General features: G+C 54.9%; 2 protein-coding genes and 1 long non-coding RNA gene across 6 annotated transcripts in view; 2 read left to right on the forward strand and 1 right to left on the reverse strand.

The window, feature by feature from the left end:
- Positions 1–796: 796 nt before the first annotated feature.
- Positions 797–5,107, forward strand: RPL38 (ribosomal protein L38). Of its 3 annotated transcripts, none has more exons than XM_010950831.3 (5): positions 797–885; positions 1,097–1,132; positions 1,299–1,359; positions 4,529–4,651; positions 5,037–5,107. In XM_010950831.3, the coding sequence occupies exons 2-5, from the start codon at positions 1,130–1,132 to the stop codon at positions 5,060–5,062; spliced, it is 213 nt and encodes a 70-aa protein (XP_010949133.1). In that variant the 5' UTR covers positions 797–885; positions 1,097–1,129; the 3' UTR covers positions 5,063–5,107. The 3 variants fall into 3 exon arrangements, with proteins under 3 accessions (XP_010949133.1, XP_010949134.1, XP_045369570.1); XM_010950832.3 differs by having other exon boundaries at positions 865–979; XM_045513614.2 differs by having other exon boundaries at positions 872–921.
- On the reverse strand, positions 4,154–12,090 carry LOC141573657 (uncharacterized). The gene is made up of 3 exons (XR_012499635.1): positions 10,835–12,090; positions 10,510–10,616; positions 4,154–4,528 (listed from the first exon to the last, which is right to left on the reverse strand). It is a non-coding gene; the product is annotated as an uncharacterized LOC141573657 (long non-coding RNA).
- Positions 9,983–16,805, forward strand: part of TTYH2 (tweety family member 2) — a 35,406-nt gene continuing 28,583 nt past the window's right edge. Inside the window, exon 1 of one of the 2 annotated variants that reach the window (XM_074343608.1) lies at positions 9,983–10,192. In XM_074343608.1, the coding sequence (XP_074199709.1) occupies positions 10,064–10,192 (129 nt within the window). In that variant the 5' untranslated portion in view covers positions 9,983–10,063. The remainder of the gene's footprint in view (positions 10,193–16,805) is intronic. The other variant, XM_074343609.1, reaches the window with a different exon arrangement.

Genomic DNA, 16,805 nt, shown 5'->3' on the forward strand with positions numbered 1-16,805 from the left:
CGGCCTGGAAAGATGTTCCCTAAGAGTTTAGGGTAAATTTGTGCTGAGAAAATAATGCCAGGGATGGGATGGAGGCTCGAGAAACCGAAGGGGCAAAGGGAATGCTGCCTTCCCAGAGCTGCCAGCCTGCTTCAGGGGCACAGTCTCGCGAGAAAGTGGTGAGGAGCCTGGGAGCGTGGGCTCAAGTCCTAAAGTCACCTCTCCCAGCAACGACAAGCCTCCATTCTCCTGTGGGTAAGACTGGGGTAACGCCCTCTCACAGGCGCACCTGAGGATCACAGAGGCCCCACGGGTCAAGTGCTTGGCACAGGAGCTGCCCAATGTGAATGTTCCAGGAATGTCAGTATTGCAAGTTTTGACTTGCTTTTATTGGATCAGTTTTTAAAGAAATAGGAAGCAGGAAGTGGGAAAGCTCCAGTAAGTGGAAAGAGGAGAGCGAGAGGCCCCTGCCCATGGTAGATGAGATGTCCGTGGAAAAGGAGACCAGGAGGAAGAGGGAAGAATCCCCAGAAAGAGGTTCTAAAATGTATATAGGAGGGTCCCTTCATTTAAATGAGCAAATCCCCTGCGTAGCTGCCCAATACACAGGAGGTCTAATGGAAGTAGTGGATGATAAGGCCTAACACAGGTCTTCAGAGGTGGGATTTGGGTAGAGGGTTGGGGTGGGGGTAGCGAGTGGAGGGAGGAAGCGACCTATTGCTTTCAGGGAGGTGCACTATTCATCTAGGCCAGAAGAGGGCAGAGATGCAGCTATGGGAAGAGCGAACGCCTAAGGAATCTTGACCGTCTACAGACACCGTACCCAGCTTCCTCCGGGGGAGCGTTTAACTGACCGGAAGCGGAAATCTCTTCCCTTTCCGTTCTCCTTGCTTCTCGCCGCTCGCAGTGAGTTTCTCTCGGGCCGTACATGGGGAATGGAGGGTAATCCGGGATAATCCCCGGCCAGGAGACATTTGGGGGCCCCGGACTTGGATCAGAGGTGCAGGGGAGGAGGATGGAGTTCGATGGGGTCGGCATTCCTGGGATGCGGGGAAGGGAAGCGGGGTAGCCGCCGGTCCCCCCGCCCTGTTGACGCCAACGCTTATCTTTCCCGCAGGTACCGGCCGTGCGGTTTCCGCGTCTCGTCATCATGGTGAGTACGAACCCTGCCTGGGACCTGCCCCAGGGGGGTGCGGGCCCCGGGGCGACAGCAGGGGCGCCTTTGCGGGGGTCTCCGGAGGCCCGAGAGGGGCAGGTGGACTTGACCATCACCAGAAGGCGTATCTCTGCAGCTTACTCCTGTCTCCTTTGTATTACAGCCTCGCAAGATTGAGGAAATCAAGGACTTCCTGCTTACAGCTCGGCGAAAGGACGCCAAATGTAAGTAATCGCTCTGAGGGTCAAGATGAGCAGTTGTGCGCGGCGCCGGGCCTGCACTGGTGCTGCCGCTGGAGCGCCTTCCCCGAAAACGCCAGGCTGGGGCCGGGGAGCCATGTAGGCCCTTGCCTGCTGTCTTGGAGCAGTGCTTTAGTCATGTCTCCCGCAGAAAAGACTGTTGGCCAATATGTTACCTTCCTTGGTTAATTGCAGACGTCTGAAGAGCCGGTTTGAGTTCTGTTTTGTCTCATTGTGTGCACGGTAGGTGCTGTGAACGGGTACATTACTGGATTAAACTCTAGAAATACGTGTTCCGTGAACCCTCGCTCTGCGCTGTCATGGGCTCAGCACAAGCCCTGCTCACAATGAACTGAGTAATTACACTTATATGCGTATTAGTTTCCAAGCTTGTTAACGAAGAGGGAAGTAATTGGCGCGTTAAAAACATAAAACGGCAAGTTTTTGATAGATATGTGCCAGCCCCAGCTGCTGGTATCCTGGGTTTTTTGTTTGGCGGGGTTGTTTTACACAAAATGTGGGTGGAGATTCTGCTTTTCTCCCTTTGTTAATAGTTGAAAGATGTTTGGAAGGCTTGTGCCTAATGCTGGGTCTTGAATTCATATGTTGTGTTACTTTAAACCAGGGTCGTCTTTTTAGTTTTTTTTTTCCCCTTAACAGGGGCACTGGGGATTGAACCCAGGACCTCATGCATGCCGAGCACGCTCCCTACCACTGAGCAACCGCTGCCACCCCATCTTTTGTGTTGCATCAGATAATCCATATTATAGCTCCCTTTCCCTCTTACGGATTTGTCATAAAGAGAAAATTGGATAATTTGTGGAAGTAGGGTACTCTTGGAGCTGACGTATTTAGGTGGGCTAAGACACCATCTCTCACGCCCTGTGTCAGTGGTGGAGTGTGTGGGAGAACCTTTTGGGGGTTCACGGAGCTACAGGGAGAATTAAATGTCCCCGTTGCCTGAATCAGGCTGCTGCCTTTGATCCTCTGGTGTGTATGAACTGGTGACCTCCTGTGGGGACAAGTAGCATCTAGTGGGAATGTCTGCCCTGCCCAGATTATGGGGACCGCAGGTGACAGTGTGCTTGTGTTTTGTGTACTGTCAAGCACAGAAAATTACCAGGTCAGTTTGTTTAAACCCAGGAATTTGCAGTCACTGCCTGGGTTCAAATCCCAGCTCTACCGGAAGGTAGCTGTCCTCAACAGGTTAAACATGACATCACTGTTTCCTTCTGTTGAAGAGGGAGTGATAATATGTCTCCTAAGATAGTTTTTCTTTATAGTTTTAATTGTAAAATATACATAACATCAAATTGACCATTTTGGGGTGTACAGTTTGCTGGTGTTGAGTCCATTCACAGTGTTGTACAACCATCATTTTCCAGAACTCTTCATCTTGCAAAACTGAAACTAACGTATTAAACAGTAGCTCCCTGTTCTCTCTCCCTCCAACCCCTGGCCACCACTGTTCTACCTTGTCTCTCAGTTTGACTACTCTAGGTCCCTTGTGTAAGTGAAATCGTCCCTTCATGACTGGCTTACTTCATTTAGCAAAATGGCTTCAAAATTCATCCTTGTAGAATTTGTCAGTTTTCTCTTCAAGACTGAATAACCGTTGGCGGGGGGTGTGGCTCAGCGGTAAAAGTGCATGCCTAGCATGCACAGGGTCCTGGGTCAATCCTCAGTACCTCCGTTAAAATAAATAAGTAAATAAACAAACTTAGTTACCTCCTCCCCAAAACAAACAGAACCAATAAAAACAAAGTATTTTTTTAAAAAGGCTGAATAACCCATTGTGTGGAGGTACCACTTTTTGTTTGTCCATCCATCCAACGACATGGGTGGTTTCTGCCTTTGGCTCTTGTGAATCATGCTGCTGTGAACGCTGCTGTATAAATCTCTCATCCCTGCTCTCAGTTTCTTTTGAGTACACACCCAAGGGTAGAATTGCTACATCATGTGATAATGTTGAGCAGACACTTTTAAGAGATGCATGTGTCTGCCCTTGCGGGAGTTCAGTTAGTTTGTAGGAGCGCTGCAGCTGCTGGGGGCAGCTTGGAGTGCTTAGCTTTAAGAGGAATGTTAAGGTGGCAGAACAGGTCGGCTTGCATAAACACCCCCCGTTTCTGCTTTGGTAAAGCGCCTTGGGCGGGCTCAGCCGCAGAGCTGCTTCCCTGTCCCTTTAGCAGTGACTGGCGGGAGTGGGGCCGGGGCTGAGTCCAGGTGAGCCCGTGTGGTCTCTGACACATTTGGTGCTTGTGTGTCTGGTCAGATACTTGGGCTGAGGTCCCAGCAGCCACGTTCAGTGCTTCGCCACCCTTTTCTCCGTTGGGACTTCACTGCTTTTATAACAAGTTGTTGAAAGTGTCTCAACTGTTTTTTGTTTTGTTGGGGTTTTTTGAAAGTTCAGAGACAGGACTTTGACAGGTGCCTGATGCGACTAACCGACACTTGGGAAGTGGTGTCTTCCCGCAGCCGTTGCAGCTGCCGGCCTCGTGGAGGTGCATGGGCACCTGTACGCTAGAAGACCGTTAAACTTCAGACCTCGCACCATTGAATTTGGGGTGCACTTGGGGCTCTTCATTGTCTGAGCTGTGGCTCTGAGATACAACTTTAAACCAATAAAGAGCCCAGAAAATGGGTTCTGTTCAAATTGTAGGAAAAACTTCAGCACATGCTCCTTATGTCAGGTGCGGGGGGTCCTGAAGAAGGAGCTTTACCGTCGCCCCAGGATGTCATCTCATACGCAGAGAATTGGTTTCTAGATGGGGTGGGGTGGCATGTTCTTGATCCCAGCAGATAATCCATCTCCTTACTTGGTGAACTACGATCATCCCTTAAAGTTGGGGGGGGGGTACAGAATGTTCTAGGATGTGTTGAGTGTACTAGCTACTACCTGTGTTTTACATAGAAACAGTGAGCCCCAGGCTCTCGAGTATTAAAATAAAGGAAGTACAGATTCCTGGCATTTAAAATCCTGAGATCTTGGAGGGACGGGGGTTCTTGTTTTCTGTTTCAGCAGAGACAGCGGGGTGGGGGAGCACAGCCCTGGTGGCGGTTGCAGCCATAAGTGCCACTTTGTGCCTTAAGTATAAAGCAGGTGGACGTGCGACATCTCTTCTGGGTTAACGACTGATTCTGGTCTCTCCGGTAGCTGTCAAGATCAAGAAAAATAAGGATAATGTGAAGTTTAAAGTTCGATGCAGCAGATACCTTTACACCCTGGTCATCACAGACAAAGAGAAGGCTGAGAAGCTGAAGCAGTCCCTGCCCCCAGGTGAGTGAGCCGGAAACCCAACTATACTTCAGTTTTAATAAGTTTTAGCTACACAATTAAAAAAATAAAAAGGCAGCTGAGAGCTGGGGGAACACTGCCTGGGGAGCCCAGAAGGATTCCCACAGCGGCTGCTTCACAGTGAGAAGTCAGCCAGCACTGCTGGGCTTCATAAGGCTGGTTGGGACATATTTAGAAAGGCTGAGGGAGGGAACGTTTTTATTATCCAACAGTAACCACTAACTTCTGATACATTAAGCAAATCCTCTCTGGTGGGCTTTCTGAGCTTTGTGAGCCCTCTTAGCTTAAGTAACAAAATGCAGACAAGCAGTAGTAGCTCAAACAAAACGTGTCTCCGGGTGACTCACGTGCATCTCTTTTCCTCTAGGTCTGGCAGTAAAGGAGCTGAAATGAACCAGGCACGCTGAATTGAACTGTATTAAAATTTTTAAAAATTCATAGTATGTCCTTTGTCTTTGAAGATGGGAAGGGAAAAGTTGCTTGGTAATTGCTTCTGGTGGAAACAGGTTGGAAGGGTTCTGGTTCCTACCTCGTTGCATCCCCCAACTCCTGGGCTGTGGTCCCAGTGGGCGAATAAAGCTTTTTTGTCTAGGTTTGAAAATAAATAGATGGAAATAGGCAGTTCAAAGAGCCAGGTTTTTGTGGAAGTGAGCCAGTCTGTACTCACGAGATTTAAAAGTCGCTTAGGTAAAGTGAGCTCCCTGGTAATGAAAATGACAGTTAAAAGGAGAGGTTGACCAGCCTCCTTGGAAATGCAAAGTAAGCCGTCTCATCCCCAGAGTCTGTCTCGCTTCTGTACCTACCAGGTTGTGTTTCTTGACGCAGAGGTAGGTGTGTGGTGGTGGGTTTTTTTTCCAGACTAAAACATGTACTCAGGCAGAGAAATGAAAGATTCACTTTTGTGTGTGTTCCTGAGTGCTAGTCACGATTAAGTGGAGTTCTGAAACAGGATAGGAGTACAGTGAGATTGATGCAGATGGAAGGGCGATTTGGGTAAGGGGGTTGGAGAAGGAACCTGGAAGCTAACAGTACACGTGAGTGGATGTTAGCCTAGCAGAATGGGCCAAGCATCCGAGGAAAAGATGTCCTAAGGCCGGAAAGGAGACCTTGGAACCGAAAGACTGGTCTAAAATCTAGCTGATGTTTAGAGGGAGGAGCCAGAGATCTGACCCTGGGGTGGTGGCTGTGTGAGTGGGACATGAATCTTTGGTTCACAAAGGCCCGAATCTCAACATCAATGTAGCAGTTTAGGTCCCAGGCCTGACTCCTTGGGGATCAAGTCCTGCTTCTACCACTTGCTAACTTGAATGATAGTTGAGCGGTTACCTCACCTCACCACGCACCAGTTACCAGTCCCGGAGACAGCTCCGCACGCTTCTGCCACTGCGTCTTGCTATCTACATCCACCAAGGAGGACAGTCGAGCGCAGCTGGGATAGTGCTTAGAAGAGACTGCAGATCGGCTTCAACCGATGCCTTCAAGTGGGCGTGGGTCCCCTGTGGCCCCCAGGTGTCCGTTCCCCTGCACACACCCCTCCTGCCTCAGTGGAAGGACCCCCACCCCTCCCTGCAGAGGGCAGAGCACTATGGTTGGCCAGGTGGTGCCTTATGAGGCACAAGTAAAGAAACAATTCCCACACAAGTGACTGTCCAGCCCAGCACTTAGCCCTTCGCAAGGAAGTGTTCCCGGGAGAGACACATTCTCAGACAGCTGAGTCGGGGTGGCCAGGGTGTTTTCCCAAGACTGCCTTAGTTCCCTTATGGTTATGGCAAAAAAAAAAAAAAAAAAAGATTTTGGTGCTTTACTGTTAAGAATCAAGTGAGCCAATAACGGTTAGGATCCTTTTTGGTGCTTGTTAAAATGTGATGGGTGTGTATGGGGTCATGTCAGGGTGGACCACAAGGTGGCGCCAGACTACAAATAAGCGGCCTCCAGTGAAGGTCTGGAAGTGGTTTACATTGATAACATCTACTCCCAAGTAGCCAAGGGTCAGGGAAAAGTCAGCTTTTTTCCATGAGAATTTTGAGCATGGGAGGTAGTTTTTGGATCTAATTGGGAGAATGTGGGTTTCATTTCCTCCTGGAGGGGCAGTCCACGTGTGCCCAGTGACTCCCAGTGACAGACCCGGATTGGGGCACCTTCAGCCGCCTCCAGTCTTCCCCGCTCTTTAATCGTTCCAGCTTCCCAGGAAGAGGGAGGGCTTACCGCTCAGGCCTCCTTTGTCCCAGCACATTGTGCAGAGACCAGCCCCAGCTCCTAGGATACAAGCCCTGCAGGCGTTTGGCCTGAAGTCTAGAGAAGGCATCCTTTCAGACCCTGGTTCTCAGCCCCTGCCTGTGCTCAGGCATTTGGGGCACTTTTTAAAAATTCACCACGGTGGCCAGGGCTGATTCCAGAGATTCTGCATCAGTTGGTCTGAGGCACTGGTATGTTTTTAGGCCCTCAGGTGGCCAGGGCTGACCGCTGCCTTGCTGAGGTCAGCTGGTCAGCTTGGGCTGGTTCCTGCCACGCCAGGTGAATGGGTGAATGGGGAGGGGCAGAGGCAGGGGTGCTGTTCTCAATTCAACTCCCTAATGAGTCCCTGGGAGGCCTCTCGGTCCTGTGCTGCGGCTTCGCTTCGCTGGCATCCCTCTAGGTCAACCGGCCCCTGGGGAAGCCGCTAGAATGGTCACCGTCTAGCTGGGTGCAGACCAACCAAGCAGGTTTGTGTGTTCCAAGCAGCACCCCGTGGCTACAGTGACGGCCCTGAGGACAAGCATTTGCAGTCAGGGTTCTAGTGTGTCATGCAGGCCCCTCTTCCCCCGCCCACTCCCTTCCCCCTACCCAGCTCCAGGGCAGGCTCCTCTGCCCCAGCTGCAAGGTCTGTGCTCCAGGCACACTTGGGCCACTCCCCCGGAGGCAGACTCCTCCCCTCCCTTCTCCCCTAAGGCTCTTGCAGTTCACAGAGGTGACTCTAATCTTCCTAGAGGAATGTCAAATCCCCATAACTTCTGGGTCGATGTTGTGGCAAGGAGCAGCAGCTGCAGCCTGCGCTGTGGACGTGGGGGAGGAGGGGGAGGAGGGCGAGGGGTCCAGGGCACTAGGCCGTGCCTGTCCCAGGGGTCCTGGAGCTGCGTCGTCACACAGGTTAGCAGTGCCCACCCAGGGCCCTGTGAAGTCGCTTCTGGTCCATTTTCCGCACGCAGCTGGTTCAGAGACCACAGCCTTTACCAGGGCCTGTGGGGCCATCTGGCCCATACCTCTCTCTCTCTGTTTAAATGTATTTATTTTAAAGTAAGGCTAACTGAGGTTTAATTCAGTGAAACTCAGCCTCTTTGGTATACAGATGTGTGTATTTTGACCATTTACAGTTGTGTAACCAACACTGCAATCCAGGAAGAATATTTCCATTGCCCCAAAGTTCCCTCAGTGCAGTTTTCCAGTCTCTCCTTCCAGTCACTCCCCTCACTCTGGGGTTGGCACTTACTGATTCTCTTTCTGGCCCCTGTGGTCCCAGATCTCATAGTGCACTGTCCCTGCTCCGAACCCTCCAACAGGACAGCCAGAGTTGACACACGGTCATCCTTCAGTTCTAACGTGCCATTTTTCAGGAAACATCCCCCGCCCCAGACTCTGTCCCCCTTACATACCAACTGACCGTGGTCTCCTGACAGCTCTTAAGGGGGTTTGTGGTTAACCACTGTGTGGGATAAAGGCTGCCTGCCTTCACCTGTTAAATTTTAGACCCTATACAGGCAGGAATGTGTATGTTTTATCCATCACTGTACTTCCTAGAACAGAGAAAGTGCTCAATCAAACTTTGTTCAATTAATGAAAGAAAATCCCTATGAGAGGAACCAGTGATCTCCAGCGTCTGTGTCCCCAGTTTCCCAAGCCTCAGCTTTGGGCATGCGCAGATGGGATGACCGCAGTCCTACTCAGGGAACCTTGACCCTGACCGTGGCCACCTGGAGGAGAGTGGTTTCCACCACAGAACAGGGCTCCATCTCCCAGCCCTGGATCTCTGATAGGGGAAGAGGGGGTCTGTGGGCTGTCCCCCTCCAGCAGCCACGTGTGTTTGCCGGCGGTTCACTCTCATACATCCCGTTTCCCAAGCCAGAAACCTAGGAGTCTCTCTGGGGTCCCTTTTCTCACAGGTGTCTCCGCCCCCCCTCGCTCCCACCGCTCAGACTGCAACCCGAGCACGATCCTGTCAGGACCCCTTAACTCCCCCCATTCCCACTTCACAGACCTCAGGTGGCCCTTTACCTTGCCCTCGACCCTGTCCCAAGCCTTACCCCCTCCTTCCCTCGCCTCGCGAACCGCAGTCACGGCACGCGGTTAGGGTCTCAGGACCAAGACCTTTTCTGCCCTCGAGGCTCTGTCGGATCCGAAACTGCAAGCCCCCCGTCCCCGGCAACGCATTCTGATCGGCTGACCCAGCTCTGCTTTTCCCCAGAGCACCTCCACCTCAGCGCGGCGTACGTCTTCAGGTGTGCACTGGTGCCACCTGCCCTCTAAAGTGCGATCCCCTCCCGGCAAAAGTTTTCGTCCGCTTTTGTTCACGGACACAGTAGCGCCTGGCACATAGTAGGCACTCAGTATATTTGTGTTGTTGACAGCTCTGGCGTACCCCCCGGGATGCCCGGCCCTTCCCCGCGCTCCCGATGCTCCCCACCTCTCCCCTCCCCTAGAGACAGCTCAAGGGTTTCTCCCCAGGAGGCCCGCCCGGTCCCGGTCCCGCTAGCCAGGAAGAACCGGCTGCTTTTTTCAATCCCCCGGGCTTTCCAGGCGGCACCCGTTAGTTGTTTGGGCAGACGGGCTGGGCGCTCCGGAGGCAAGGCCCCGTCTTTGAGTCCACGTGGTTTACACAGCGGACGCTCAATCATGGATGAGACTGAATTTAGAACTTGAGACCCAGGGACTGAATGTTGCTCCCTTCGGTCCCCAATCGATCACTTCACTACTTTTCCGAAAGTGCTAGGAGCGGCCGGCTTCTCCTCTCTCAAGCCGCGACTGCTCTCTGCACTCATTGGCACTCTATATACTTGTGCTGATGTTAAGAAACCAGAAGTCCGAAAACCTATAGACTGATGTTAAGAACAGATTCTGGAGACTTCTGAGGGCTGTTTTCACTCCTTCCACCTCTCTCGCCCGTAGGTCCAGGACAGATTCCAGACCAGAAAAGGGCTTCCTGTTCTTGGGCACGACCCCTCGTAGCCCCAGGGTGAGCCCAGGGCGAGGGGGCTGGGCCCCGGAGGGGGCGGGGATGGCGCGCGCCGGAGGGGCGGGGCCTAGACCAGAGTGGGGTGGGGTCGAGGTGGGCCCGGGGCGGGGCCTGGGGCGGGACGGGCGCGCGGCGCCGGCCGGCGGGCGGTGGCAGCGGCGGCCGCAGCGGGCGCACTCTGCCGAGCCATGCCGGCGGCGCGCGTGGAGTACATCGCGCCCTGGTGGGTGGTGTGGCTGCACAGCGTCCCGCACCTCGGCCTGCGCCTGCAGCCGGTAGACAGCACCTTCAGGCCGCGCGATGAGAGTTACCAGGAGGTGAGTGCGCGCCAGGCCCCGGACGGCGCCCCAAGTACCCGCACACGCCTTGCCCCTGCCAGCCCGCTGCTCTCAACACGCCTCCACATCACCCTCCACTCTTCCCCGCAGCATCTTCACCCGTCTCCTCTTTTCCCTCCGATCTTTGGCCCACAACCCTCCCGTCTGGGAACCTCATGGGCTGGGACAATTGGAAAAATGGGAGTTAAGCCGGCCTCTGGGGCACGGGGGGAAGGGCGCGGAGGCTGCCTGCGGGGGATGGGGCTGAACGCCGAGGAGGGCAGCGCGGCGCGGGGTGGGGGCATTTGTACTTGTACCTGCTAATCCCGGCGGTCGGGCTGCGGGGAGGATGCCGAAGTGCACTCCGAGGTTTACCTCCTTCTGAGGTTACAAGACAGGCTGTCTCTTTCCGGGTCTGTGTGGCCTGGGAGAAGTTTGGGCAGAACTGACCGGAGTCTCCCAGTTGGTCACCGCAGTACCCCTCCTCCCCAGCCCCTGCCTGCGGCGTGGAAGCCGCCCCCTGGGCCCCTCTTGGAAGGTCGCAGAGCTGGGGGAGAAGGGGTGTGGACCCCCAGCCAGGAAGGTGGCCCCCCATCAGCCCCATCTCACACCCGCCCCCTCTCCTGCTCTGTACAGGCGTACCTTCTCGGCCCTCGATTTTGGGGTCTTGGCTTCTTGGCCAGATGCTCCTCTCATCCTCCCACTTCTGCCCTTTCCCTGCTCTGCTGGCCCTTCCCTCTGAGGTTTCCGCACCCCTAGAGGGGAGAAGTGCTCCCCAGACTTCACTGCCCAGACAGATCTGCAGAATCTCCCAGCCTTCTCAGATCTGGCCAAGCCACTGCAGCCCCTGTGGCCAGGCTGAGTCAGTTTTCCGTTGGGTCAAAGATTCCGGGCCTGGGAAGCCCAAGATGGGGCCCATTTACTCAGAGCTCTACTCCCATCTCAGGACTTTGACCCCTCCCCCCCCCGCCCCGGCAGCCTCTGCCTGCTGTGTTAGGTTCTCCACAATCTCCTGGTGTGGGGCCAGGGTGTGGGACCAGGCCGGGCAGAACAGGGCCTCCAGGGAGGCTGAGTCGGGAGACAGCTGGTCACCTCTTCCCCCAGCCAGGACTTTCTCCTGCAGGGCAGCGGGGATCCTGAGCCAGTAGGGTATTGCAGGGCACCAGTGACAGGGACTCTAATAATAACCCCTAGCGTCCCTGCCTCCTTCGGGCCCCAGGCATCTGGTGCCTGCCATTCCAGAAGGAGGGGAGAATCAGGACCCCCTCCTGCTTTTAGGCTGGGATCCAGGCAGGAGGCCAGTCCGGGGATTTGCCTTTTTCCCAGTCTGTTTTCCCCTCCCTCTCTCAGAGCCCTGCCTGTGGAAGGCATTCCCTGAGAATGTGGCTGCCTGGGGATAGCTCCAGGGAATCTTCCGCTGCTTGTGAATGCATGAAAAGAGGCGGATATGATTTCAGAGACAGCTGTGTTACTTGTGTATATGTGTGTGTGTGTGTGTGTGTGTTTGTCTGTCCCGTGTCCGTGTGTCCCAAACCCTGCGCCCCAGATCTGGCCCTCGTGTCTCTGATCAGAGTTTTCTCCTTTCCATTGGAGCAATTGTAAACCTTTGGAGAAGGCCTTTGGGTGTGGGGAGTGGGAGGAGGTCCCTCCTTTGGGTGTGGGGAGTGAGAGGAGGTCCCTCCCGCACCCCAGAGACAGCTCCTGTCTGGCCAGCAGCTATGGTTGGCGGGGCTTGAGCATGCCCCATCCCCCAGTCCCCTGGAGAGGTGACAGCTGAGCCAAAGAGACCACTCACATCCGCTGCCCCTCTCCTCCCCAGGTTCAGACCCTGTACACTGCGCTGGCGTCAAATGACTCCTGGGGGCATCCCCTCCCCCCGGGCCACTGCTCCTGTGCAGCCTGTCACCTGGCCCCACCCCCCACTGCCTGCTCCTGCGGGGGCCTCCTGAGGGCACTCAGTGTGGGGTGAGTGTGGGAGGGCCTGGATGGGAAGTCTGGCTCTGGGTGTTACTGAAGGTGGCTCCTATTTTGGTAAGTTCCCCTGTGGCCTGACCACGGGTCTCTCTCCTGCACATCCCCTTCCTCCTGAGCGGCAGTCACTGCCAGCATCAGGCAGCAGGTCGGTTAACACCACAGATTGGACACCTTCCACTGTCACCTCAGTACTCAGCAAACTTGATTGGGGACAAGCAGTGTGCCAGACATGGGGTGACATGATAACCAAGGCCACCAAGGCCTTCTGGGCCCAGTGCTACTGCAGCAGCTGAGTGGCTGGGATGGGCGCTGTGCCTTCCAGCTGTCTGGGAAGGAATCCCAGTTTTGTCACTTACTGTGTGCACCTGTCAGGTGTCTGTACCTCTCTGAGCCTCGCTTTCCTCCTCTGCAAGTATTAAGTGAGATGTTCCACGTGACATGCTCGTGGATAGAGGGTCAGTCCCACAGTACTCGGTAGGACCCCGGGATATCAATTGTTACGCAGACTGGCCTTGAGGTTCAGCCACGTGTCCAAGCACAGTACCCCGTCTGCAGAGGCAGGCGAGGCGAGCACCAGCTCCGCTGCACGTCGTGGCTGTGTGTCTAGGGGGGAAGCAGCCCCAACCCCTCAGCCTGAGCCTTCTTACCTTTGACGGGTGGGAAGGATGGAAGATGGGGAGGATTCCTGCTTCAAAGAGCTCATAAAAGGACCCGATGAGTTAGTGGATGTAAAAGCACGTGGCGCATGTCTGATGGCTTGGCAAGGAGGAGACCCCAGCCAGCCAGGTGTCCACTTCGCAGAACCAGGGACAACAGAAGGGGCACGTGGCACTGCCTCCAGCAGTGTCTCCCAGAACAAAACTCCAGTTTCCTCCTTCAGTTACCACCGTCACCTCCACCCACCTCCCCATGGCGGGGAGACCAGACGCTGATGATCTCATGTACTTGAGAGGTGTGTAAGCTCTAAAATGCTGAGCAGATATTAACTGTTGCTGCCACCCACGTGCAGGAGCCCCCTGTGCCTTCCTGTTCCATCCTTCCTTTCCCTGCATCAGGAGACCAGCCATCCTTTTGGGACGTGCATCGGGAAGGAGAGGAGATGGTCTTATCTGTTTACATGTAGGCACGTATTTTCATGTGTTAAGTTAAGGTGGTTCTGTTCACAGACTCCCTGGAGAGTCCTAAGTATCTGTCCTCAGGCCTGAGGAGGGGACAGGATGGGGGCTAGACCCAGAACTACAGGGGTCCCCCTGCCCCCCCAACTTGGGGGCAGTTCTCGGGAGGAAAGACCAGGCAGGGAGACCAGCCAGCAGGATTTGAGAGGAGCCAAGGTTGGGATGAGGAAGCCCCATTCATCCAACTCATCCATGATATTGAGTCATGGTCACCAGACAATCACGCTGCCTTCCCCCTCCCCCCAACCCCTCTCCGCCTTCCCTTTGCCCCCATCCCACCCTGCCTTGGGGGCAGGAGGGGCTTAACCCTTTCCAGTCTCTCCCTCCAGCTCCTCCCCTTGGTCTCACCTCTAGGCTGGTTTACTCTCTGTTTCCTGGGGTCTTGGGGTGAGGGGGGTTCAGGCCGTTGCCCCTCCCCTGCCCGAGTGCAGAAGCCCCTTGGGGTCCAGCTGCAGCCTCGGCATTCCAGATGCCAATCGGTCACTGCGGACTCCAGCTCAGGTCCTGGGTTCACGCTTTGGTTTCTCGTTATAAAGTGACAAACCAGAACTAATTGAAGTCACTTTGATGAGGAGAGAGGCTGGAGTCTGAGCCCTGATGTGGGGCCTGTGGTCTTGGTGTTGGGGTGGGACAGGGAGATGCTGGCGGCCTCAGGGCACTGTGCAGGGCATGGGCTGTGCCAGGGCTGGAGAGCATGTGAGCAGAGCTCCGGGTTTCCTCTGGACAGGAGGGTGTCCCGCTAACACCCTTCCCCACCCCACGCACACGGGGACCTGCGGTGTTAATTAGGAGCAAGAAAATAATTGCCTATTAGAGGGTGGCCGGTGACACCAGGGTGGCTGTGGGAGATGGTTCTGTGGGCTTCTCTTCCCTCCCCGCCAACCCCTCCTTCCTCTTTCCCTCCCACCTCCTTCCCTCCCGCCCACCTCTGCCCCTGTCCCTGTGCTCCCAGCACCTAAGAAAAGTTCTGGAGGTGAACTGCTAACCAAAGGGCCTCCATGTTTGGGTTTCCCAGGCATGGCCTCCCTGGGACTGAGCTGTATTATGGGAAACCAGATCGAGGCCAGACGCCCAGCTTGGAGAGGCCCCCCAGCCTGGGAATCCGGGGACCCTGCCCATGAGACTGGGCTTGCAGAAGGTCAGGAGGCCGGAGTGGGCTGTGAGGGTGAGAAACAGGGGAACATCACAGGGACTCAGGGCATGGTTTGAAGAGCTCAGAATGGCACCACCCCAAGTCGAGATTATTTCCTGGAGGTCCTTCCTTGCTGGGTGGGGACCCATGGTAGAGTTGGTGGGCCTTCCTGTTTGGAGGGAGATTGAGAGTGAGACTGTCCAGGAGGCCAGCTGGAAGTTCAGGGACAGCTGGGAGGAGTCTGGATGCTAACTAACCAGTCTCTAATCTATACAGAAGGTTTATCCAGGTCTTTTGTTGTTAGGATTAATTTATAGAAAAGTGCATGCTCTTAAGTGTACATCACAACAATGCATGTGTATGTGTGCATGACACTATCTTCCTGACCCCCCCAGGAGGCTCCCTCAGGCTCCCTCTCAGTCCACTGCCTTCCAAGGGTACTTACTATTCAGACCTCTGTCACTCCAGATGAGTTTCTCTGGCTTTGCATTTCATATCAGTTAAGCCACGCAGTCTCTGCCGTTTTGTCTGGCTTGTTTCCTCCAACCTTACATCTGTGAGATTCACCCGTATCACTGGTTGTAGCTGCAGTTGACTTTTCAGGGCTGCGTAGTATTCCATTCTGTGGCCATAGCACATTTTCTGTATCTGTTCTCTTGGTGGTGGACATTTGGGGTATTTCTGGTGTTTGGCTCTGACCGCAGTGTGAAGTTGCTGTGAACCTTCGGGTCTGCATCTCATGGTGAACAGTAAATCCCGGAGTGGGATCACTGGCCATGAGGTAGGCACGCTGCAGAGTGGTTTGCAAATTGTTAAGTGGATCCTGGGCTTTAACAGATGGGCCTCAGGCCTTGGGGGGCGGTGGGCAGGACAAAGCTGGATGTTTACAACCACTCCTCAGGCAAAGGAGGCCCTGTACTTTGGGTTCTGCTAAACGAGTCTGTTTGAAGGAAAGGTTAAGCTACTGTAAACAGTTTGAGAGTTTGTTGACTCTAATCAGTGTTTCCCAGACGCAGAGGGGATACAAATCTCCTGGGATCATCTCTAGGTGCCATTCTGACTCACTGGGTCCAGGGTGGGGCTTGAGATGGTGCATTCGGTGCTCCAGGAGATGTCAATGCACAGGGTTACTGAGCTTCACTTTGAATAGCAAGGCTCTGAATCCCCATCCTTCCTTGGCCTTCTTCCCCTTGGCCCGGGGCTACAGGGCCTCCAGGCAGAGCAAGGGCTGGGGGCGGCTCCTTTCCACTGTGTCACCAGGCCAGCCTTCTGGGTCAGTCCATGGGCCAGGCCTAGTGGTCCAGGTTGGGGAGCTCCAGCCCTTGTCACTAGGAGTTCTTCTGCAGGGGGATGTGTTTAGGTCCGCTGGGGCTTCCCAGCTGCCTGGAGGAGGAGGCTTACCATCCATGCTGCTGAGGTGGGGGAAGGGGAGGGGATGAGTTCCTGGCAGAATCCATGAAACATTTTTTCCCAGATGGATGTGAAAGCCACACTTTAAGTCACACCACCTGCCCCACTCCCAAGTGAGACATCTTCTGGGCTGTTCCCACTGCTTTGGCCATTTGTCCATGAGGCTCAGAAGACTGTCGGTCCAGGTGACCAGCAGAGCAGGTCACATTAGGGGTCCCAAGGCCAGCCGAAGCTCTCACAGGGCCAAGCAGCTGAGTGGGCCCTTTGAGACTCCTCACTTCCCCTTCAAATGGCCCCGAATCTCAGGACTGCAGACCCCAGCCTCTGTTCAGGGTTGCCTCCTGGTGTGTGCACATTCCCGCGTTAAGTCTTCTCTGGCTAGACTGGAAGGGCTCCGGCACCCACCCCACTGCGCCGCCGATCGCCACCACCCGTGTTTGAGTCCCCCATACAGGCTCCCGCCCCAACAGCCCAGACTTGAGCGCTGAGAGTCTGGGCAGGGAACCACTCGGGGGCACCTGGGGAGAAGGGTGAGGCTGTCAGCTCACGAGCCTGACGTAGAGCCAGGTCCAGCCCTGGCTGGCGGCCACCAATCCTGATGCCATCTGGTGTCCATCTGACTGAGTCCAGAGATTGGAAGGCAAGGAGTTGGGGGGCTCCGGGCTTCCTGACAAGACAGCGGCTCCCTTTGCAGGACCCCAAGGTGCTCAGCGGGCCCGACATGGCACCTCCTCCCCTTTAGAATTCTGGGCTTCACTGCCAACATTGGCATCTGGGGGTCGCTGTCCCTTTCAGGATGTGGCGAAAGGGACTCCCCAGGTACGTCCCCTGACTTCTCGCCACCTCCCCGGCACAGAGTTGGCCTCTTGTCGGGGATGGACCCCAACACCTAGCACAAGGCTCAGAGGAAGCAGACACGCCA

The sequence above is a fragment of the Camelus bactrianus genome, chromosome 16, assembly GCF_048773025.1.
Source record: "Camelus bactrianus isolate YW-2024 breed Bactrian camel chromosome 16, ASM4877302v1, whole genome shotgun sequence".
NCBI lineage: Eukaryota > Metazoa > Chordata > Mammalia > Artiodactyla > Camelidae > Camelus > Camelus bactrianus.